This window comes from Watersipora subatra, chromosome 3 (assembly GCF_963576615.1).
Source record: "Watersipora subatra chromosome 3, tzWatSuba1.1, whole genome shotgun sequence".
Taxonomy (NCBI): domain Eukaryota; kingdom Metazoa; phylum Bryozoa; class Gymnolaemata; order Cheilostomatida; family Watersiporidae; genus Watersipora; species Watersipora subatra.
Window position 1 is genome coordinate 33,167,812 of NC_088710.1, and position 26,048 is coordinate 33,193,859.

Below are 26,048 nucleotides of genomic sequence, written 5' to 3' on the forward strand. Positions count from 1 at the left end.
ATACAAAATTTATTTCCTCTAAATCAAACAAGGACAAAAAAAGTTACACGGTTCTCAAGATGGAACGATGTTTTGTTTTAATATTCTTCCTAAGTAACCTAAAAGTAAAATTCCAAATTTTGTTTCCATAGTACTCAGATGTGTTTCATTAAAATATAAGATAGAATAACCTGTGTGAATGTATTAGAATGGATCAGGTCGTGTTAAACCTACTGTAGTTATCAGCAATACTCTTGATAGCAGATTAGCCAAGCTATGATCACACTTATAATGTTGTTTGTTTATGTCATTAGAAACCATAGCGTAGACTCAAATTAAAGCAGTTGTTTGTCTTTCCATTGATTTTGCAAACACGGCAGATATTGTCACTGCCACACCCACCTCCCTTCATGAATACGTGTGTACCATTTTGAGCCAATTTAGACAACAACATGAAGAACTTTAAGGAGCGCAAGTAATATAATCTGTGTGTAATCCTCATAGTGTCATGCCTGCAGGGCTGATGGATAAAAATTGACACATACATTTCAAGCAGAGTTTATGGCAAAGAGGTGTGACTCAGCATATCTTGGTGGCAGATTGTGGTATGAGTCAGTGTGAATAATTATAGTACTACCAAACCAGCCCCACAACTGACACCTAAACTTGGCTCTTGATGCAGGAATGCAGCATGGACAACTGATAAGACTGGAGGACAAACATGAGACGCGAATGGGAGAGTTCGGTTCAGTCAAACCTTCCCAGTCCACTCGACCGATGTGAAGCGGGAAGGATACTCTGTGGGATGAGTTACCTTTTATTTGCCTCAACTCGGGAAGAGAGAAGAGATTGAAGACACCTACCTCTGCGATGTATCAGTGGAGATATGAGTCCACTACTCGCGCTGCCTTCACTGCTAGAGCTTGGGGTTTGATGTTTAACGCTACCGTGTATGTCAGAGTCAGACTTGAACCTAGCATAGAAAGATGACTTATACATGTCAAACTAACAGACTGCTAATAAACCTGCACCTGATACTTATATAACCAACAAAATAGGGGAATTCTATTACTGGTAGCAAGTATCGCCTGATGCTCAGGGAATCACCTTAGTGTGACATTTTATTGAAACTTTTTGTTTATTATTCGATTATTTTTAGTTGGACAACACTGTTCATTTTCTATAAATTTTATATGCACTGTAATATTTTACTACACAAAACCAATTTTATTCTAAGCCAAATACCACATCATAAAGTATTTATTGTCTATTTTACGCATAACATACAAAATAATGGTACAAAAAGGAAAAACGTTTAGTTAACATCGCCTGGAGTGGAAGCAGTAGAGCGGATCAAATAACCTCAAAGTTGAACATTTATGAATTACATAATAGTTAATTCCTTGGTTACCAGTACGTATTCTAGAGCATGGTGGTAAAGTACTGGCTCAAAAAATAGCATGAAAATAGTTACCATTTGCAGAGGTGAGGAATAGTGGACGCGGTAAGAAGAAGCTGACACTTTTTTTGTGCTCTAACGCTGTTGGAAATACATTCTCATTTTTAACTTTGTTTTCGTGTGGAAAGCAACATACCTATGGCGAGGAGACACCATACCTTACAGTATATCCCAAGACAGCTAGTAATAACATCTAAATAAACAACTCTGGCTTGACACTGCAAGGAGCAACACCTGATCAGTATTAGTAAATTGGAACTTTCATAGCATCCATTAATGAATAGAATCAAGTATAAATAAAAATATCTTAATTTTTGAAAAGGCATTCTATAATACACGTTCTATGATACATAATCTATGAGACGTATTCTATTAAACATATTCTATGAGACATATTCTATGATACACATTCTATGAGACATATTCTATGAGACATATTCTATGAGTCATATTCTATGAGACATATTTTATGATACACATTCGATGAGACATATTCTATGAGGCATATTCGATGAGCCATATTCTATGAGGCACAATCTATGAGTCATATTCTGTGAGGCATATTCTATGAGGCATATTCTATGAGCCATATTCTATGAGGCGCATTCTATGAGACATTCTAACTACACTGCGCCCCAGAGTTACGATATCTCTGTCATACGATTGTTTCGCCTTTATCGTGTCACACACAATGTTTTTCATTCTGTCATACACCTTGTTTTGCCATACAATATCAACAAAAATTTCTTCTGAAATTAAAATTTGGCAGTTGGCGCGCTGAATACGTCAAAGTAGCGAAGATGCCGATATGCTATTCGCCAAAATCCCTCTTATAACGCCGAAAATCCAATGATGCTCACTCACTCTTGAAACCGGAAACAGAAAGCTTAAAATTTTAAACGATGACAAAGTTGAAGTTTAGTAAAATTAATGCTAAAACTTAGCTTCAAGTTTAGTAAGCTAAATTCATTTAAAGGTTGACTTGCACCAAAATTCACATTACAGTGATTTGCTATCAAAAGATTTACCAAGTCTTACTTTGCTGTGTTGTAGTTACAAAATATGTGGAAATGCGATTACAAGCTCTTGAAAGCTCAAAAACGAACAGTTCATCGAAGCCATCACGAAAACGCCGTAGATTGGAATCCCTTTCCAAAACGGCTTAAATGGGAAATAGTTGAACATGATGGCTTCTGTTTACACTTTCATGCAATCTCATTCGTCAAAATATTTTCACAAATATATTTCACGCATTCAACAAAACCATGTCTATTGTCGATAAGCGTCTATTTCATCCTCATCGTAATGCTGTCACTTAAAGCACTGATATCTCAAAACCTACTGTAAAAAGTCGTTTAATTTTTTAACTTTAGCTCCAAGGAGTGCATATCATCCTCTGATAAACATGACGAGCCTGTTGATCACCTGTGGTAGTCGAAAAATGCTGCAGAAATTGTTCGCACTGCTTGGCAGGAAGTATGGGTCACATGATCAAATTACGACTAGATGATTGGACCAAGCCAAAACAAAACTGTAAAGTAGCGAGCATCTATATTTTTGATACGGGCTTTTTGGTAGAACCCGAAGGTTTTGTCATTAACTTATTGTAAAATTACCAAAATAAACCAATAATATTACAGATAGGGTATAAGCATTTAGATTAAAAAGTTAATTCTAGTTTTTTATTTTGCAAAGGGCCCAAGGGATGAGTTGGGACGATCTTGGAGTTAATTAAGCAATTTACACGTATTTTACTGTCTGGATAACATAGAATCGCTATAACATAAATGTTCTCAGAACAGAGATTTACGTTAAAGAAGCATCTACTGTAGTTGTTTTTCAAGCAGTGGCCAACTATACGTGTGTTCTATATATATATATATATATATATATATATATATATATTAAATTTATAGAATATTATATATACATGTATATAACATATACAGTTATTATATATAATATTAAAATATAATATATACAGTCAAACGTGGATAACTCGCCCTCAGACAGCTCGAACACATGGTTAACTTGATCGGTTTTGTTTTGGTCCCATGCAATAATAAATTGCTTCAGATAACTCGATCTCAACTTCATTAACTTAAACTTTTTGCCCAACGACTACCGAGACGGTTGTTATCGCTTTAGAACACAGGTGTCAAACACATGGCCCGCGGGCCACATGTGGCCCGCCACCTCATTTTATGTGGCCCGCGAGGGCTTAATTACTCATTCGCACGAGACTCATCTCCCGTATTTATAACGTTGCTAGGCACACCAACGCGAGTTATCTTGCCTCTAAAATTTATCTATTCCTTGTGTTGTTATTTTTACATTACATAAGAATAATTTTGATTAGTCAGAAATTTTTTTTCTGGCCAATCAAACAAACGTACATATATATCTCAATGATCTCTCTGGCAAAAGTTATAACTAAATTACTACGCCCATTGCGACATCTAACTGAACCGAAAATCAACGCTGTCGCTTTAAAATTTATAGTTCGCGATCAATTTTTTTCAACTCCAGAAGTAAATATGCAGATTCAGAAGGGGTAAGACAGTGAAAGACTGCATAAATCAAGTTGAAACATTATTTTTAATGTTTGAAAGTTTTTACTAACTTTTAATTTTGTCAATTTGAATCGTTACACTCGAATAAAAATGAACTTTTTAGGCTGTCAACCGTGGTCAGACAAAAGTTATCATTCAATCTCGATAGCTGAAGTCTGAAAAGTCAAGAACAGAGTTACTGAACATAATGTTATTGTTTGAAACATGTTTATGACAGTTTATTTGAGTTATATTGGGATGTAGATTTGCTATGCTTTGAAGATAATACTCGCGAGGAAAAATTCAAAATTATAGTGTCGTGATTTTCATGTTCATGACTAACTGTACATGTATAAATAATATTCATAACTTTGTATTGTATGTAATAAATTACTAATTTTAGTCAAACACTGTATATTTTGTAATTTCTTTGGTGCAAGTCTAACTTTGTTTCAGCAAATAGCAAATAATTTTTTGATTTTTTGCTGCTTACATATTGATTTTGTGTTGCTGCTGTTGCAATTATTTAGTGTTTGCAGATTTAATGTGTGTATGCCAACAAATTCGTGTTCTTAGCAGCTCACAATTTTTGATTTTACTGAAAGTATGCCCATGTTGATGGGTATTGTGTAACTTTTCTGATTTTTTTTCGAAAACAAGTGTTCTGCATGTTTTGCTGTGCAACTGTTCTGTTTGCAACTTTAAGTAATAAAGTCAGAGTTATTTAATATCAAAGACTAGTTTAAGTTATTTTATATTAATCGATTACATTTCATTACAATTATAAGTTACATCTGGCCCTTTGAGGACAGCCATTACGCTGATGTGGCCCTCGGTGAAAATGAGTTTGACACCCCTGCTTTAGAACATCACTTTATTCCAAACCATAGATATAAACCTCAACCTTTAGTAATTTATAGGCGTCATTATTACCATAATCGGCAAAATATTTTTGTCAACGGCTTTTCTAAAGGTTTGGTAGAATTTGATTTTTACCAAACATCCGCTTAGCGATGGTCCTTCGAAGGCAAGGAAAAGCGAGGTAACCTTCGCATAAGCTTCAAGAAAAATCGGCAAAATTGATCTGGGTTAAAACGCTCAAAAGACGTGTTGCCTCAGACTGTTTCACCTGAACATAGCCCAACATCTGATTTCATTGATTTATATTCTAAGATAACAAAAGGGCCAGGAAAGAGAAGCTCCAAATATTGCCCCATTAGTAAATGTTGAGCTAAAGAAAAAAATTAAAAATCTTTTAAAAAGTTCTAGAGGCTATAATCGGGTAGAAACAAGAATTTCTTATGAAATGTAAAAACTACTGTCTCGGGGTGTCAAGCAGGGAGATATACTCGCTAAAGTGGTTGTATACATGAGAAAGTAGCACTCGTGGGAAGGCTAGGTATCGGAGTTAAGAACATCGGTAAACGAGAGAGAAGACATTTGCATACGCTTGAGTAGTCATGATACTCAGGATACATCAGCATATTCATGATTCTCAGCAATAAGCCTATGCAGTCTGATCCACTGCTAGTGAGTTTCCCGATGTTCTGACCAAGTGAGACTTGAACCAATGTCTACTAATGTCTCCATGCATCGTTCCCTACGCAACTGCGCCTGTCACACCTGTAACCCAGGCCCCAGCGCTGATGGTCTGACAGATCACCACAAACACAGCTGCTAGAGGCTTGGGATAAAGAAACTAGCCCAAGGCATGACACAATGGGGCGAGCGGACAAATAGAAAAACAATAGCAGCTTACTTCTTCCAGTCTGTGGCGCTGAGAGGGTGTGGCGTGAGGTAAGGTGAATAAGGAGCATGATCACTGGCTCGATTCCTCTGTGGCCTCATGCTAGGAGTGCCTCCATTACCATACTGAGTCGGTTGAATCCGCCTTCTATTCACATCACCTCCATTCAGTGAGTTGAGATCATTGATTGCACTCTAATATGAAAAAAATTATATATATATATATATATATATATCATCTAAAGCAGACACTAAAATACATGAGAACTTGAGAGGTAAGCATCTTAAAAGTCACCCAAAACATTTTGCCAGAAATCTGGCACAGAGGAAGGTCAAAAAGAAACACAAAAGGTGATAGGTTGTTTGTGGAACGTATAGTAAGGCATTGTAGAAACACATTTCAAATGCCAAGGGAACTACCCAAGGGAAGCCACAGCTCCTCGGGGAGGATTTCCCAACACAGGCCAAGGTCAAAGGAAGAGGTTGTTTGACACTTTTGCTGCCAGAAGGTCAATCATGCCTTGAGCAACTCTGCTAAAAAAAACTCTACTCTTGCGGTATTAGAAAGAATAGGCTTCTTTTTATTTAAAAAAAACCAATTCTTGCTTCAAACTTAAAAGTTCACCAAGTGTATTCCCAAAGTGTTTGTATAGCTTATGAAACTTTAGTTTACTATCATAGAAGTCAAACAGCGCACCAACGATCTGATTGAAAAATATATTTCACTTTCTAGAGTATTTCATAAAATTAACTTAGTGGTTACTTGAAACAAAATTCACATTACAGTTATTTGTTATCAAAAGATTCACCATGGCTTACTCTGCTGTGTTGTAGGTGCAAAATATGTGGAAATGTGATTACAAGCTCTTAAAAGCTCAAAAACGAACAGTTAATCGCAGCCATCACAAAAACGCCGTAGCTTGGAACTCTTCAATTTGATGACGCTGTCAAACGGTGTGATTATTATTTTGACTTGTGATGTTATTACGTGAATTGAAAGGCCAATAAAAGGCTCAATATAAAACATCTCGTAGCACTAATTTATGAAAAACACTTCGGGTTCTAAAAAAGCCGAAAAGCCTGTATCAAATATGAATCCTCGCTACTTAACAGTTTTGTTTCAGCTTGGTCTAATCATGTAGTCGTAATCCGATCATGTGACCCGTAGTTCCTGCCAAACAACGCGAACAATTGCTGCAGCATTTTTCGACTATCACAGGTGACCAGCAGGCTCCTCATGTTTATCAGAAGATGATATGCACTCCTTCGAGCCAAGGTTAAAAAATTAAACAAATTTTTCACAGTAGGTTTTGAGATATCAGTGCTCAAAGTGACAGAATTACAATGATGATGAAATAGACGCGTAATGACAATAGACATGGTTTTCTTGAAAGCATGAAGTATATTTGTGAAAATATTTCGACGAATGAGGTTGCATGAAAGTATAAACAGAGGCCATCTTGTTCAGCTACGTCCCATTTGGGCCGTTCTCCAATCTACGGCGTTTTCGTGATGGCTGCGATTAACTGTTCGTTTTTTAGCTATTAAGAGCTTGTAATCACATTTCCACATATTTTGCACCTACAACACAGCAGAGTACGACATGGCGAACCTTTTGATACCAAATAACTGTTATGTGGATTTTGTTGCAAGTCAGCCTTTCAACATAAAAATGTTTTTTCCTTCGATAATTAATGAAAAGAAAATTAAAATTTATTATGAACAATTTACCAACTCTTTAAACACAACTGCTTTGTAATTACGGCCACTTAGACTGAACTGGGTGATGAGCAAAAAAGGTAGACGCCATATTTAATTAACTCCCGGTAAATGACACCATCTCTTTTTACGAAGTTTGTTGGGATATTGCTAATAATTTGGATAGCTAAAACTCCCCGACATTCACTCTAGAAATATACTGTAGACATAATATTCACTCTAATAATATATATAGATATAATATTCATTATGTTTTCATGAAGCACCATTGGGCAGAAAATTCAGCTGTCAATACATGGAAACAAAGCAGTTATCTAAGAAAGGTTCATTGACACACTATTAGTTATGATTGTGAAGAATAACAGTTATGATTGTCCATTGAAGAATCATGTTGATTGAGCTATGGGAATACCATTTGGTATATGAAATCATGATATCCTAGTTCAAAGAATCCTTAGGCCAGGTCTCCAGTGCATGCCAGTTGAAGGCAGTTATGACAGGAACCTGACACGGCTTGGCATAACAAACAGACAGATAGACCTATCCTATGATGCAAATTAAAATTTTTGGTTTAGTCGAATTTTACCTTTCTACTTGACCAATGTGAACATTGACAACATTTCTGTGGGTAGAGTTCCGTCATACTTTGTAAATTAAATGATACACTGCAGCAAATATTCGGAGAGATGTTTCTAAATGGTAAATAGTATGTTAGCAAATGAGGCTGTCCTATACTTCATTATCTACCAGCACGCCAATGATTAGGAGAATAATTAGGAGAACAAGTATTACCTGTAAGAGAGTGTATCTGACTTATTAATATTTACGAGGATGTCGCAATTATACCTGAGGAAATACCTTGTTGTCAAGTCTCGTAGCTCACAACATTAAATAATACTGTTCGTGCATCTGCCTATTTCGTCAAAAAAGCTGCAGTGACCATCTAGGCAACGTAATTATATACTCACATAATGAACAAATTCATTAATGATCAAAAATGAGTTAGAAATGGTTTTCACCTAAACTAATGTGATGCTAGACATTACGTCATTGGAGGAGTCTAGACAAGTGTTAAGACTAGAGAAGTAAAAACAACTCTGTACACACATAGGTGAACGCAGTCTCTGGTAAGCATAATCAGCAACGCAATTAACACGAAGTGTGAAGCAGACTTGAAATCGTGACCTTTTTAACATACATGTATATAATATAGATATTCTCTTGACTGGTACTGTCAAATGTTGAAGCGTTATTGAAATTTATAATTACCAAAAATTATATAAAAGCACATCAACATTTTTATCAGATAAATGACCACATTGTAGATGGTGTCTAGAAAATAAAAATCTATGATTGATTATTTTACTGCAGTTCCAAACATACCCTTATTCCCGAGTATATGGTTTATAAACAAACTTTTAAGAGTAGTAAATGACAATAATATCAAAGATTTCCTCTTTTACTTTAAATTAACAAAGCGAGCATTACATTTGAATTCAAAATGTGCTAAATATTACCGCATGATATAAAATATGACGGCGGTGCGCAACTCCTAAACATGTCAACATCTATTTATTAAAAACATTCACAAACTCTAAATGATGGTAGTGGTTATGGACAAGTATTAGTATAATAACACAGTTCAGAGTTGAGCACTCTGCCTTATTGTACGAATTATCACGTACACCGAAATGATCTCCCAGGAGTTGTTCACTTGTATGTACATGTATATAGGGTGACAATCAACAAACCAGTTTTTGAGAGCCATTTGTGACGTTGCAACAAGGAAAAAGAACCTCTATTCAACTAGTGCACACTATAATACATCACTGGCTAATTTTTTGTATTTCACCAAGTGAGTTTATCATTAACAGCTAGACTGCCATTTAAACTAACGTAGACAACACTACAAAGAGCTGTATACATATTTTGTTGTATTTGGAATCGGATGGCTAATTAGTTGTCGCTATCCTTATGAATAAATACATTTTTAATAAATATAATTTTCCTTTTTTGCAAAATATTCATAAAAAAACATTATCTCAGTGTTCCTCATCTAATTTGCTTTTTTAACCGTCAACGAATTACTGTTTATCAACAATCTTTTCACCTAAAAATTTCTAAAATTAAATAAGACTTTGTTTGCTGGCTATATCTCAACTAACCTACTATTTAGCAGCAGAATATAAACTTTTGGTACTAATAATATAAAAAATGTAGTTATTTTTCAAAAACATGCCTCATGAAACCATTTGACATGAATGAAATGCTATAAAGGACCAGTGGATGCCATGAAGGTAAAGAATTTGAGACTGTCAGGACAAACACAAGAAACTCACAAAACATCAAAAAGAGGACTCGATACATGGTAACAATATGTGGAATTAATTTAGATTTCACAACTCAACCTCTGTAGATCTACACATTGCTAAACTGCACTCTCATTCACTAGTATCCTAAGTAAGATAACGAGAAAAACAATTTCTACTGATTGATTTTCATTATTTTTTATATCTCTGCCATATAATGCATTTTTATCGCTAATGTGTAACTATCTACAGTACTTGAAGGATTTGGGACTGTTGAAATATTTGCTACAACATACAAATTTAACATTTGATACAGGCCCAAGAAGAAATACAATTCATTTGTAGACCATTTGATTGTATTACAACTGAACACTTAGCTCGAGCTTCTTGTAAACTAGAGCGTACGTAGCTAATGACAGTGTGAACGCTGTTGAAGATATACCTTTAGGTCGATCCCTGTGGATCCAGCCATCTGATTAGCTGGTGTCTGCTGAGGAGACTGGGAAGCTGCATGAGGCGAATGCATTTGGCCCTGACTAGGAGAATGCTGCCGCTGTTGCATTTGCTGCTGTTGCAGTGAATGGTTTATATTAGGCAGAGATCCAGCCTTGTATGGAGCATACAATGAATTGCCATGAGGGATGAGGTTGTTCAGCCCCGTGTAGGGAGGCATCTGCTAAAACAAACAACAATGCTCAACATAGGCTACTAAATGATATTGTGAAAATTTAGTTATTCTCAACTAATTAGACAGCAATTTTTATAATCTCAAATCTTCTGTTCCACAAATTTGATGTGTCAAAAATAAATGAGGAGTTGTTCAAGGTGATTAACCATTGCTGGGCAGTGTTGGGTAGATTACCAGTAACTGGGCAGTGCTGGTAGATCACGAGTAAATAGGTATTGATGATAGATCACCAGTAAGTGGGCAGTGCTGAGTAGATCACCAGTAATCTTGGTTTAAGAATGCTTCACGATCTACTGACGAATATCAGGTCAAGATTGTTAGCGATTCCACATTTAACATTTATTTGTAGTAATAACATATGACCATTTCCACGGGTATTTCCGTCTTTTCGTATGTCCGCTTTATTTATTTATTTAGAGAGATTTATTCTCTCTTACAAATCGCTAGTTTAAACATTTCCTTGCTACTGCATTTAAACTTTTTGATTGCCCAGTGTAAACAAGTCTACACACTAATGGATACTTAAATTTCATAGAGTACTGTAAGTGCCCTCAGTACTTGCACCTTACTCAAACATTAATTATAGCAAAAGCAATTGAGGTGGGAATAACACACAACTAGCCACACCAACCAGGCTGCTCTACAAAGAGTACTAGCGATCTTTCAACCATCAATCGTACACTCGTACAACAGCTACACATACCAGCTGCTTTAACCTTGAGGCAGACCATAACACCTTGGAGCTAAATCCTTCATCCTAAAAGTAATCTCATAATGGCTAGCACAAGGGCGGTCGAGCTGGTGACACCACCCAACTGACTTGGTGCTGTCACACTAGCACAAAAAAGATAATCTAGAGAATGAAAAATTAATTTTACTATCGGCCAAATTTGAAATGCGTTGCAATGCTACTAAATGTTTGAATACAAGCTAACAACTACGTTTAGTGAGGATTTTGGGGCTAAGCAGACGAGACTATGATGCAGAATAGTGGGAGGCCTCTAAATAATCGAGCAATGTTTCTGGTATTCCTCTAAACGTGTACACGGGAACATACAAAGCATAAGATGCATTAACAGTGCAGGTGAAGGCACATTGTCAGATGGATACAATTATTATGGGAAATAGACTTGAAACTCCAAATTAACACCATCATACGTTAGACACAGATCTCATGCAGCTGATGCCATTTGGGGAACAAGATAAAGTTTCTTTCTCAAATTTCTCAGTAAAAAGCCAATTTAATTTAATACATAATCAAATATGTCACATAATTTAAATAAAACTTTTTGTAACATAATAAATTGTTCCCTAATCTTCATAAAAAAACTGCAAGTTCGCGATTCAGATTTGTTCATTTTTGGGTCCCTGTGTATCTATAGGAACTATAGATACACAGGATTCAGTATTTCAACTAACAATACAAGTTACTGCACCACTGCTGTAACCATTATGCACACATAATCATGTACTGCCAACAATAACCAGCACATTGCTTAAGCCAACGGTTTATATATTACAGACCGTAAAAGCTGACACAACTTAATATATTGGTCTACCATAATATTAATTAAATTTCCTTTCATGAAAAACAAATGACCCAATGATTCATTTAAAAACATTGTATTATCACAAGAATCTTTTGAAGATGCTTTTATCAGTAATGAATTCAACAACACAATTTTAACTATTGTACATGTAATTGCTGTGGGTGTACATGTGGGCACATTGAAGTTCTACAACAAAATTTATTTTAACTAGAATATTGCAATGCATGTCTTTAAAATGAAACAAAGATAAAACCAACTGAAGTGCTAATTACTTCTATGTGAAAGTTTCATCCAAAAAGCAACTGTACAACCGCAGTGAACTCGAAAAATCTTTCCTCTTTTCAGACTGTCCAAAAATTTAATCTTCAACATCAGTGAACATATTTAATCTTTTTTTCAAAATTTCCTATGTAACCCAGTAGCCTGACTTTTAATGAAAGGAAATGCCATATTGCCTAGAGAAAGAACAAATTTTTTTTAAATCATGAATAACGACCAAAGTTTTTTTATCTAAAACTATTATTCAAACAATGTTTAAAATCGTTAGAAATAACTTTGCGAGATTTCATCAGGTTTGTAGTAGTGCTTTATACTACCTATACATAGTGCCTATTCATAATCTAGTGCATGGATATCAATCATAATGCGCAAATGGCCTGCATGCCTACTAGTAGTTGTGGTGTAGAGGGACATCATGCCAGGCATATTTGTGGTCACCAGCATATATGTGTGTAAACAATGATTCTCATGGAATCAAGTTTATCGCTAGTTTGCTTCAGAATTTATACTAGCATTAGGAAAGTCAATGTATAGGTTTGATACTTGAACAGAACATCGGCAGTAGTGTTGTGGTTGCATCTAACTGCCTGTATAATAGTCTTTGACTACTAGTATTCACAGTAGTGTTGTGGTTGTATCTAACTGCCTGTATACTAGTCTTTAACTACTGGTATTCACAGTAGTGTTGTGGTTGCATCTAACTGCCTGTATAATAGTCTTTAACTACTGGTATTCACAGTAGTGTTGTGATTGTATCTAACTGCCTGTATAATAGTCTTTAACTACTGGTATTCACAGTAGTGTTGTGATTGTATCTAACTGCCTGTATACTGGTCTTTGACTACTGGTATTCACAGTAATGTTGTGGTTGTATCTAACTGCCTGTATACTAGTCTTTAACTACTGGTTAATGCTTAGTAATGGGCAATATATACTATTTACTGTTCCTCAAGCCTCCTGCCAATGTCCTGTCAGCAATGCCATATTTAAATAAATAACTGTTACATTACTTCATTTATTGGCTTGAAGAGACGGGCTTTGGTGCATTCTAACATCTCTGTGGGCGTCAAATTAATAAAAACAAAGCATAAAAAGTGCAAAAAATTTACAAATGATGAGATCATATGCAGAATAAATTATATAGTATTGTATAGAGTATAAATTATATACAGTATGCATATACATGCATTGTATATTAGATATACAACATGCCGTACAATATATTGTATATAGAATAAATCCCTTGCAAACCTGTTGCAGCTCAATAAAATAAACATTGACAAATCTATTTAATAGCCAATAAAAATCTTTATCACAATTCATGTCAAAACCATATTTAGATTTGCCTCTGTTGGCCTGTAGACTACACATGTTTACTGCAGACTACACAGCATTTTATATAAAGATCTACAGCCAACCTTAACGCAGCAACGCCCTAACACGCCAACTTTTCAACTTACAATGTAAAATCAAAGCAAATATTTGTCTTGACATTTAAAGTAAAATCTAACATGATATTGGAAGTTTCTTAAAACATTGTAGTTATGTAGATCAACACATGTGCGCACAGCTATCCTTCAGATAGTTTGGTTTTATGGTTTTCAAATACTATTAGACAGTGCTTCACATCTTCCTTTCATTTTGCGAATCCCAAAAAACTAGTGCGGTGACAAAAACAAAGGCTAAGCTTTCCTTAGAACTAAAGCATAAAGAAATTATAAAGGAACATTAGCTAAGAGGAAAAATGTGAATAAAAAAGAAAAGAAAGCCTAAAATGAGTGAAAGTGAAAAAAGTTGGATATGATAATTGAAGATTATAAAAACAAAAGACAAAATAAGTTATGCCAATTTAATGTTGTAGTCCAAGTTACACTCTTCGTATTTCATCACTTCTAGCTACCCATTCCCTATCTCCCGCACACTTCTGTTTACTTGACTTTGCGTGAAGGTGAAGTGACAATTGAAACATCTTCTCATTGATTATTACTAATTAGTTTTGCTTCGTACATAGAATTTTGTCTTTCACATAGTTTTATACAATGCATTTATTTTCATGTTATATTTAAATACTTGTAACATTCAACGTTAAAAAAGAATTCGCGAGTTGTTTTTTTAGTATTAAAGGTTTGGTATAAAAATTTAATACTTGGCCTTAATAGCATTGCAAGAATTCAAAATATAGCAATAGGTAAGAAATATGACTGACAATAGTAGGCATCAGCGTACGATAAACTTAAATTGTGCACCTTTGAAATTAGATTCTGATAAACGCACTCACTGACAGTTGCATTGGTTTTTTAACATGGTTGTATTAAAATTACGTTGTATGTTCCACAACAGCTTTGGAAAAAATGAGTAGATTTTGCCCCTTCTAACTATGCTCAAAAACTGCAATATCTAGACTGCTCAATTTCTCTATGAAAATAGTTAATGCAAAATTGTTCAATATTTCCAAACTTACAAGGGTATATCTACATTTAAAAAGATGACATTCTATTACAGCCAAAACTTTTTTTAACCCTTTCACTACTGCGCAAAAATCGATGTTCACACCAAATTAATTCGAACAGATTTTCGAAAAATCGATATAGCGCTAGTATTTAAGCAATATCTCGAGAATCATTACAGATACTGTTTTACTGTAAAATGCATCTTATTCAGAACAAAATTCTTTACAAAATGAGTATAAAACTGTTCAGTAAATTCCACTCTCGGAAAATATCTGACACTTTTTTGCGTAGAACCACCGCGGTGTGTTTTTTATTGCCATGACAATAACGATTTGGTTTTCCCGTTTTGAAAAATAATTAGAAACGGAATTGCTGAGCCAAAATATTTTTGGTTGGTTGCATGTGAGTGGCAACACGGTTGTTTTATTGGAGACCAAATTTGATTGGTCTAGCTAATGTGTAGGCTTCGTAATGAAAAGAAAAGTGAAACCCTCATACATCGGCTTACAGTAGCGAAAGAGTTAAAGAAACAGTACACAACTTAAGAGTGATTCAGAGTCAGTTACAATAAAAATAAAATTTTCAAGTGACTGCTTGTGATAAATTATTCGTGAAAATGATCATTTAATGTCACTCATTTACACCCCAGGGTTACGGCATCCCAGCTTTACGGGTTTTTTTCCGCCTTACAATGTGGAACAAAATATTTTTTCGCAGCCTTGTTACACATTTTTATTGGCATACATCAACAAAAATGTTTTTTAGAAATCAAATTTCACAGTCGGTGGTGTACTTAATACGTCGGAATAGCGAAGATGCTGACATGCTATGCGCCGCAATCCCTACCGTAACCCCACCATCCTATTTACCATCTTGCTTTATCTGTAGTGTATTGTAGCAGGCTTTTATATTAACGGCCAAATAAATAATTTTCTTGAATTATTCCACGACTTGAAGCATGCTAACAAAGCGAAAACCGGAAGCTGACACCAAAATTTAAAAAAAATAAAACATTTTTGATTTCTACACTGAACATGGAAATACATGCAAGTTAACAGGGAAAAGGCATGAATCTAATTTCATTTAAAATGTGACTATATCTTGATATAGTCACACTCTCTCCAGATTGTTTCGTTACGCGAATGAAGAATGTGGCTTTTACATGTAAGTTTTCTTTGACGCTGTAAATTTTCCATCTCAGGTATACATTACTGGTGGTTGTACAGTTAGTTGAGTGATAGCGTTTACATGTATATTACATGCGACAGTCGCATCCGTGTTAGTAATGCTCAATACTTCACATGATTCTTATTTCAAAGTTCAATAAAAATGCAAAACATCAAAAAGGCAGATGCTGGGTAGTCATTGTGAATGCCCTAATGTAAAAGAATAATAAAACTTGACAAAACTGTTTCGCATCGCAAATATCGCAGGATATAATAAATCACTGGATGCAATCAAGGAAATGAAATATCTGCTAAGACAATATTGTCATTACAAACCATACCTAAAGCTTTGTAACCTTTCTCAATTGAAGTAAGGCTGTCATAACAGCAGCTTACCAGCTATAGTAGCAACAAGTCAAAAAAAGGTTTGCTGTGTAACTGAACAACCCATTTCATCTTTAAACTATTTGTGTCATTGGCATTTAGGCCTACATAGAGCAGGCGTGTGATGGTTCAAAATTTGGCATACACTCGTATAACAAATGCAGTTAATATGATAAACGCGGAAGTTAATGTTCACTACTGAGTAGTTACGAGAACCTTCGAAAAGTACCTCTGGATTACTGGTGAGATGCCCTTGCCAAAAAAATGTGTGTAGCGAATGGCAGAAAAAAGATGGTGAATATAACCCTTATTTCAACAATAAACTTGTTTCTTTACGTGTAAAAGTAATTATTTTTACTGAAGGACTCAAAATTGTACTAGTTATAATGATAAATGTTACATAACCAAACCGCAATTCTCAATATGCATATCTTGCATATCTCACCGTTTCGGTAGTCTTAGTGATGCCGGAGACCTCCGTTAAAATTTGGTGAAATGCTGCATCACCTTCAGCCTCTTTAGCGCGCATTAGCGCTATTTTTTCGCTGAATTTTCTCGGATTTGCAGCCATCACATTTTTCCCCTATAAACAATCATTAGAAACATTCGCATAGATTAGCAGGTTGTGGATGTTTTGGAAATAGCTTCGCTGGAGGGCTCACGTGACGTATTTGGGTCACTAGTGTGGTTCTGTAATTTCATATTAATAAATATCTGTTAGCGAATGTTAATTTTTGTTTTATATGGTAATGCTTTTAAAAATTTAAAGTGTAATAATTTAATTAACAATAGTAAACTAAATTTTTTTAATACTTTAAATTCGTGTTATGGAAGGAATTTTGTTTCGGAGTTGTCCATCAACTGCGCTTTACGCTCGTGTGACGCAACAGTAGGATCGTCAGCATTTATTGCTAATTGCAACGGTATCTGAGAGTAACAAGATTTCGTCTGTTAAACTTGTATTTAATATAATAAGGTAAGTCTTTTACTAATGTAAAAAATGTTGGTAAACTTGTAAAAAATATAAGCAAGACAACTCCAGCTGGAGATAAATTATTTTATAGTTACTGAATGGCCTAGATAAGAAATTGATACTATTGTTGAAGCCAGTGATGTAGTGCTACCCTAACTCTCCTTAACTAAGTTATGGTTAAAAAATTTGTGTGTTTTTTAAGTATAACTATAGTTAGGGTTAAAAAATTTTAGACTTTGCCAATTCTCAAGGTATATTATAACCCTATTTCATTGATTCAAGTACACTAATGTCATTATAGTTGACATTCAATAGCCATTCAATATAAAAGCAGCGTATAGTACAATACAGTGATGTAATGGTCATGTAACATGACAAGATTGTGATCCTAATTGGTTGTCTACGACAAAGGCTAAGATCAGATTACAGCAAACCAATGACAGTCAGCATTTGTACTAAATGACAAAGGTCAAAGGCATTGATCCCAATTGACTGTTTCACTAAACAAATGACAGCAACCAATGGCAGCATATCTTATCAAGGACAAAGGTCAAGGCAATGAGACTAGTTGGATAATTACACCCATGACAGCAAACCAGAAGCAGCATTTCAACAGTTCAGACAGTTCTTATATGAGATATGCCAGCAACTTTCCTATTTACCAGCAAATGCAAATAATTTTTTTTGTTATGAGAACGCCTCCCAAGTCCTGCTGCTCGTAGACAATGGATGGCAAGAGAAAATCTCTTATAGACTTCGCCTTTACAAAATCTTAAGCTGTTTGATGTTTAATCAGTTACATTACATCAAACAGCATTAAATAATTAACCTGTTTGTGTAATTGAATCAGGAAAGCATTTTTTGCTCATTTCTTTATTTGTAAAAAGAACCTTTAGTTTGTTCTGTGACTTTGAAAGATTTGTAACAAACTGTTTGGCTGGAGTTAATATACTCATATGTATAGATATTCATAGTAGAGTTATACCATAGAGTTATACCATAGAGTTATACCATAGTTATACCAAAGGTGTTTTAAAATATCTTCTTTTTATGTTCTTTTTCATTAGTAAGTCCTTAAATTATTCTTTTAAAGAGCCATTTTTTGTGTTTGATTATGTTTTACAATAAATACTTTGAACCATAAAATCAATAGTTGCTTGTCTTTCTCAGAGCTCTTGGCAACACTATATTCCCAAATTTTTATTATTTTCTTAACTTATTTATTACTACAGATGTGCTCATTTCTCATATCATGTACATGATTTTAAAGCCCTGTAGGTTTTGGAGGACCTCACTAGGGGGCTTACAGCGCCCCCAGGCCCTCAGCTGTTTCAAACGCCACTATGTGGCGGTTGAGTCGCGTTGCGACTTTTGGTCGCCTACATCCACTTATCTCAACTTTACAGTTATGGTTAAAAAAGGTTAGCACTACATCACTGGTTAGAGCACTATCTCATAAATGAATGTATGGATTGTGTTTACTGTACCAAATTGAAAAAAAGTTATATTAAGTAATGCAGCCTTTAGAGCTAGAAGTAATTAATATATGGGGAATCAATGAGGTGATGTGAATGCAAAGACACACATGTGTGAGCGCAAAGACACACAACATGTAAAGAGAATCACCAATAACTATAATTAGACCTAATGCAGGCCAGAGCCGGTACTTGGTATAAGCACAATCCAGAACTAAAATCTTGCAAGGTGATGCATTAAAGCTTATATTGATATGCTGTGTGGTCTATTTATACCTGCTAACTATTATTCACTACTAAACATTTATATAGCACGTTAATTTTAGCTCCAACTTTGTTTTAATAAGCTCAAAATGTTTCTTTCTTAGGAAATTTACCCCTTAAGGGTTAAACTAATAATACATTTGAAAGGCAACTCTGTGATTACCATGCAGCAATACATAGTATTAGAATATTGCAAATTGTTTTAGGAAGTATGAACATAAGGAGTTGTGATGACAGGATTCTTACTATATCTATGGAAGCAGCTAAACTGTCAACTGTGTTAAAGGAAGCTTTTAGCATGTTCCCTGACGAGCGGAACTGTGAAGACATTCCTATTCCTCTATCTTCTTGCATACTGAAAAGAGTGATTGCCTGGTGTGAAGAGCACAAGGTCAGCGGATTGTCTTCGTCTCATCTACTTTGGCTGATGAGTTTATAAACCAAATGCTAGTCAAAGGAGAACTAATCCTGCAGAAAAACATTTGAAAATGAGCAGGCTTAGCTTTTGAGAATTCATAAATACTTTAAACATAATTTTTGTCTGGTCTTCATTTTTTTTATAAAACTTTGTTTTTTCTTTTAAATATTTTTTTAATTCCCTTACATTTAAATTTTTTTTTTTTTAATTTTTAGCTTCATTTCTAATGTTTATAAATATTTTGCCAAATCAGGTGCACTAATTCGTATAAATTACTGATAAAAATACTTTATGAAATTCTTGTCTTTTCTGTGCATTATGCAATAAGTAGTGTAAAATGGTTTAAAAATTGTATATATGGTCTATTGTCTATTGTATATAAATTGTCTATATTTCAGAATGATCCTAAACCTGAAAAAGAAAAATGGGAAGCTTTTAATAGGCGTACTGACGACATGTCTGCATTTGATGTCGATTTTCTGACTTTGCCCAAGCAAGACCTTGCTGACCTGATAAACGTGAGTGACAGTTTCATAGGTTGTTGTCATGGCAACACTAAATTAAAGCCTACAATTTGTATTTGCCTGCTTTGCTAAACAATTAAATGTTTGCAGAAGTTAGGAAATAACCTTCTTTCGAGGTTTCCACTTCTCATTCTCTTTCCTTGTCTACAAGAGGCAGTCGTTTAATGTAACATGTTTCTTGATGATGTTGATATGTTGTGTCGTTAGGTAATCAGTTGGGCTTGTGTCACGCATTATGTATATCCCTCTGTGTCTCTATGTTTGTGTGTCTCGTATGTCTCTGTACACTCATGCAAACCGAGTATTCCCACAACCACCTTGTCCGCGCATGTTCATGTGCCTCACACAAAGCTCTCACATCTCATCCCCGTGTGGACTCATGATGCCGATTTCGACTCCTCCACCTTTCAGCAGCGCACTTACCCAGGCATATGCTCAGAAACAACGCATGTAAACACATAAGTGTCAAACTCAATTGTAAAAGGGGCTAAAACTCAAAACACAGTTTAGGTCGCGGAAACAGAATATACATTTATTGAACATACTAAAACTAAATTGTTTTGGAACATAAATATGCATAAAAACAGACAGGAATATCCTTCTGAAACCAACTTCAGGTTAAATTGACACTAAAAGTCTGCAGCAAGGCAGCTGAAGCATTGCATTATGGGATCTGTAGTTCTTTACAGTATTATTTCATCAGCGCTTCATATTGATGGGCCATGAATAACAAAAATGTAAAATGATGTTGAGAGCCAGATCTGATTACAAAATGGGCCAGATGTGGCCCGCTGGCCATGAGTTTGACACATGTGATGAGTTTAGAGTAAGGGGCTGCGCTCGGATCTGATTATATCAAGCTTCAAACTGCGCTCAGAAGTTATGGTAACATTTATAACACCTAAAAACAAAATAAATTTATAACACTTATAAAATAAAGTAATTAATAATAACAACAATAATAATTGCTTAATCTTCACTCTAGTAAAAGCTGCGCCCGTCCATAGCCGCGAACGGAAATTAGAAAAAGGTTGCATTGCGCGAGAATCGAACTCTCAGCTTACGAGTGGTAGACCAAAAGTCCAACACCTGTACCAATCAACCATTCTCATTATTGTGTGGATAATAGTTATGCATATACTTATTTTCAAAGCTCTATCAGCCCTGACTGTCGGTCATGCACCTTGAACTGCCAGAGTAATAATAATAATAATATTAACAACTCTTATTCATAATAATAATAACTGCAAGTAAAAATCTATTTTCAACTAGTATGTATTGTGTTGTTGTATCGCGTTGTTGTATGTATTGTGTTGTTGTATGTATTGTGTTGCTGTGTGTATTATGTTGTTGTATGTTATGTGCTGTTGCATGTATTGTGTTGTTGTATGTATTGTGTTGCTGTGTGTATTATGTTGTTGTATGTTATGTGCTGTTGTATGTATTGTGTTGCTGTGTGTATTATGTTGTCGTATGTTATGTGCTGTTGTATGTATTGTGTTGTTGTAAGGATTGTGCTGTTGTATGTATTGTGTTGTTGTATGTGTTGTTGTATGTATTGTGTTGTTTTACATTTGTCCAGGCAGCAGAATATCTGTGCATTGATGGACTGGTAATGAATTGTATGAAGGCTGTGGCCAACCTAATAAAAGGAAAGACTGCACTTCAAATGCGTGATATTCTTGGACTCACCGATGACCTCTCAGAGAATGATAAATATGAGGTAGCTCATCACTTGTACCAGTATTCATATACTTTGATCTCTTATAAATTGGCACTCTGGTTGTAAGGCTGCTAGCACTGGAAAAGCAATTAGATCTATTGGCATGACATTTGCTGCATTCTGTTCCTTTCGGTCTACGACAAACATTCATATATAGTCCTTGGGGTATCCATAAATTTGGAGCTAGCTTCTACTGCACAATTGCGGCGGTATGCGACTGCGTGATAATTACTCTATCGATGACATGCTAAGAAATCTAATGCAATATTTTAGACCACACAAAACCCATTTGTTTTAAGGTGAGTATTCAGTTGTTGAAGTCTAAACACCCTTTTTATAAAGATTTTGTGTCACAGCGTTTGCTGATAGGTCTCCATGTCAGTGGACCCTTTGCAGCTCAGTTATCGTATACCAGAAACAATGTAAAAACTACAGTATTTATTCTAAAATTATGAGTATATTGGAATTTGCTATTGGAATTTTAACGCCTCACGCGTGAGGCGAGAGAGCAAAGCTATGTAGACACAGAGCTAAGCAGCCTTTATTAAGTTCTGAGGAGCCGGCTGCGAAATTGTTTTTCCCAAACAGGTTTACATACCGCAGTAAAATTTTGGCTCCTGATTGGTTTTAGTAATTGAGTTTTAGTAACCAAAACCTACATCATTACATTAAAAGTCAATAGTTATAATTAAAAAGGAACACAAAATTTTGGAATTTTATTAAAAATGGCTTAAATCAAAGAGTTTTGATTGAGCGCCCTTTTACGTTTCAACAGCATTTTTTGAATGATAACATAACTTTTACTAAGTCATTTACAATTTTTTGTTCCTTTTTAATGATAACTATTGATTTTTAATGTAATGATGTAGGCTTTGATTACTAAAACTCAATTACTAAAACCAATCAGAAGCCAAGATTTTACTGTTGTATGTAAACCTGTTTGGGAAAAGAAATTTCGCGGCCGGACTATGTAGACACAGAGCTGGCACACTATGTAGACACACAAGGCATGGCACGACGTTATGGTCAATATCTATGACAAACACCCTATGGTATGATGTGAAGCAGGGTTGGGGAACCTGCGCTGCGAGATGTTTCAATGTGGCCTGCGTTCATAAGTTATAACCACGTTCGTAAGTTGTAACCGATTAAATATTTTCTTGAGATGACCTTGCCAGCATTCGGCATTCATATCGACGTAATGGCATAATTTTCTATTTGTGACTTAACAAACATTATAACTAACCTCGCCTTCTTTTCTCACCTAGCTTCGCGTGCTGGGCCAATGCTGTCTCTCTGGCTGGGCACACATGGCATGCATGCCCATACACACCTACTGACATCACAATCGAATGGGCATCAGGCTAGTACGACACAATACGCAAACTGCATTTAGTTACTAAGCACGTCGCAATGTTTTTGAAATTAAGATTAAATTTGGAATTTGCAAAATGGCTTCGGCTAAAAATAGAAAGAGTTGATGAAGGTAGAATGTTCAACAAGGATTGAGAAGACTCTTATTTCTTTGTCGAAAAAAATAAGCCCTGGTTTAGCTTTAGCCTTAGTCTACCCTTAGAATTGCCTCAGTCTAGCCTTAGCATAGCCTCAGTCTAGCCTTAGCATAGTCTAGCCTTAGTATAGTCTAGCCTTAGTATAGCCTTAGTCTAGCCTTAGATTAGCCTTAGTCTAGCCGTAGTCTAGCCTTAGTCTAGCCTTAGATTAGCCTAAGTCTAGCCTTAGATTAACCTTAAACTAGCCTTAGTATGGACTTTACCATTGTCTCTCTTATATTTTAGCTCGAGAGTGAGGCAATGTGGGAGGAGCCAAAATAAGAAAAAGTGAGCGGTTCTCACCTTTATGGCACCCTTCAATCTTGGACTTTGAGCCATATTTATTTGTACAATAGACCAAAGCACTGTGTTGGGTAGTTTATGCAGAAGATACAAATAAAATAAAGAAAGCTAAATCCAGCAACTGTTGTAATCTGGCCAAGGAATTTGGAGGTCATTCGCGTAAAAGTAGAAGACATGACTGATTTCAATGGTTTCACCTTACTGCCTGAATTCATTAGTAGCAAGCAATGTGTCTGCACAAGTATGCTAGAAGTTTAAAACATGTGTTGTGATTGTCTACCATAAATTCTGAACATGAAAATAAGGTAGAAAGAATGGTGTTCTACGCTGGAAGAGTAAAAATAAGCTTGCGATTTTGCTTGTATGTTTGCTGAGTATGAGATTGGAGAGTGAAGTTGAGGAACAGCCAATTGTAGCCGTGTTCACCAACATAGAAACCTAGGCCAACAAAAACAATACTTGACTTCCTTTCACCAAACATCAGGGTCAATATAATAAGTGAATTAGTCTGTGATCAGATGATTTCGTCTTTCATTATACTGGAAGGTTGTGTTGCATTGGTAAACTCCATCAGCAGTAAGACTAAGATAAAAACGTATCACAAACAGCTGTGGGATATAGAATAGCAAAGCTCATAGAAATGCACAAAATATTAATTTTATATATTATATATATATATATTATAGGCTTACATATATATATGTATATATATATACATATATATATATACATATATATATTAAGAACTGAAAACATTTAAAACATTTTACAACTCAAAGTTTCATGGTTGTCACAACCATGAAACTTTAAGTTGTAAAATGTTTTAAAAGTTTTCAGTTCTTAATATAGTATAGTTTATATAAATGCTCTATTTTAATATTGAGCACTCTCTTCTAGTGAACTGCAATCTTCTTCTTCATCAGTATATATATATATTATATATATATATATATATATAATATATATACACAGGGTGTGGTCACAAGCATACAGATTCAAACTAAAGCTGAATCAGGCAGATAAGCTGGTAAGAGCTAAGTTACACTACTGTTCTTAAGCAGGTATTTGACCGCGTGTCTACATGTAGAGACAAGTTCATTTTGCTTATTTAGAGATGACATATCAGGCTTGCATAATATGAAAAACTTTTCCCATATACATAGATTTGCATTTATTAGTTGCACTGCTGTATGCATTGGCTTGTTTCAGTAGCTTCCACTTAATTGAGTAATGGGTATTAGTGTTTTTCAGCTGCCAAATATATTTACTGAGTTCAGTGCTCACCTTTCTTGCCTCATTTCGAAAGGATGCAGTATGATTGTTGTATCGGGTCTTAAACTGACCTTCTGTTAGCCCTACATAAGTTTTATCAGTATTTTCTGCTGTTACTGTGGCTTGATATATGCAAGATGATGTTAGGCATTTCTCAGTGAGTGGGCAGTTAGCTTTGACTCTGCAGTTGCACTGTCTGATGTGATGGTCGTTGTTGTTAGTTGACAGTAGTGAAAAAAACTAACACCCATTACTCAATTAAGTGGAAGCTACTGAAACAAGCCAATGCATACAGCAGTGCAACTAATAAATGCAATCTATGTATATGGGAAAAGTTTTTCACATTATGCAAGCCTGACATGTCGTCTCTAAATAAGCGAAATGAACTTGTCTCTACATGTAGACACGCGGTCAAATACCTGCTTAAGAACAGTAGTGTAACTTAGCTCTTACCAGCTTTTCTGCCTGATTCAGCTTTAGTTTTAATCTGTATACTTGTGACTATACCCTGTGTATATTTACTGCTTTTATTGAGCAAAGTCATTTTATCTGCTGATTGCCTCGCAGAGGCATGAAACTATTTAGTAATAAATTGATTTGAACTCAGGCACATGCTTTTTTCCTGTAATATTATATATATATATATACATATATATTATATATGTCATATCATATATCTCTAAGTTTTTTTTATGTCTGTCATACATGTATATCTAGTTTATAGTGGTTGGAAGTTTATATATTGGATTATAACGTTTGGAAGGATATAGCAGTTTATAGCAAACTACTAGAAGCAAACTACTACAATCATGCTTGAACTACTAAAAGAAAATACATACTCAGGCTTGTAAAACACAACGCTTGTAGTCTGACATGCCGTGAGAGATCGATGTGTAACAATTATAATCCCACTTGTTGCAAACCATGGCAAGGTGGCTGCATAGTTTAGTGGTAGTGAGCTTGGCTTAACATCTGCGCATCTGAATGTACAGGTTTGATTCCTATTAGCTGCAATCTTTTTTCTTAACACCCAGATAAAAATATGGCAGAAATGGCTCTTAGTAATGTATAATGAAGACTTGAGCTAGCTTAAGTTACTAGCTTTAGTCACTAGCTTAAGTTACTAGCTTAAGTTACTAGCTTTAGTCACTAGCTTAAGTTACTAGCTTTAGTCACTCAAATGTAATGGGTGAAGAGCCTTAGCCAATGGCAACTACATTACTTGTGGCTGTTTATAAGCTATTTTTAATCTTGAACGGATGTGT

At 35.1% G+C, this 26,048-nt stretch overlaps 2 protein-coding genes across 4 annotated transcripts in view; one reads left to right on the top strand and one right to left on the bottom strand.

Moving 5' to 3' along the window:
* Positions 1–16,904, bottom strand: part of LOC137391674 (CREB-regulated transcription coactivator 3-like) — a 39,987-nt gene extending 23,083 nt beyond the window's left edge. The window contains exons 1-5 of one of the 3 annotated variants that reach the window (XM_068078194.1): positions 16,727–16,904; positions 11,156–11,209; positions 10,207–10,440; positions 5,750–5,931; positions 843–952 (exon numbers count right to left, since the gene is read on the bottom strand). In XM_068078194.1, coding sequence (XP_067934295.1) covers positions 843–952; positions 5,750–5,931; positions 10,207–10,440; positions 11,156–11,209; positions 16,727–16,852 — 706 coding nt within the window. In that variant the 5' untranslated portion in view covers positions 16,853–16,904. The remainder of the gene's footprint in view (positions 1–842; positions 953–5,749; positions 5,932–10,206; positions 10,441–11,155; positions 11,210–16,726) is intronic. The other 2 variants (XM_068078196.1, XM_068078195.1) reach the window with 2 other exon arrangements.
* Positions 16,905–19,204: 2,300 nt separating this feature from the next.
* LOC137390524 (S-phase kinase-associated protein 1-like) lies at positions 19,205–20,100 on the top strand. The gene is made up of 3 exons (XM_068076853.1): positions 19,205–19,384; positions 19,810–19,929; positions 20,026–20,100. The coding sequence occupies exons 1-3, from the start codon at positions 19,205–19,207 to the stop codon at positions 20,098–20,100; spliced, it is 375 nt and encodes a 124-aa protein (XP_067932954.1).
* The last annotated feature ends 5,948 nt before the right edge of the window (positions 20,101–26,048 follow it).

Excerpts from the sequence above, each read along its gene's own strand:
- LOC137390524 (XM_068076853.1), top strand. The coding sequence starts at position 19,205 with ATGAACATAAGGAGTTGTGATGACAGGATTCTTACTATATCTATGGAA. Across the intron at positions 19,385-19,809 it reads CCTGGTGTGAAGAGCACAAG|AATGATCCTAAACCTGAAAA; the intron begins GTCAGCGGATTG and ends TCTATATTTCAG. Across the intron at positions 19,930-20,025 it reads ACCTTGCTGACCTGATAAAC|AAGTTAGGAAATAACCTTCT; the intron begins GTGAGTGACAGT and ends AAATGTTTGCAG.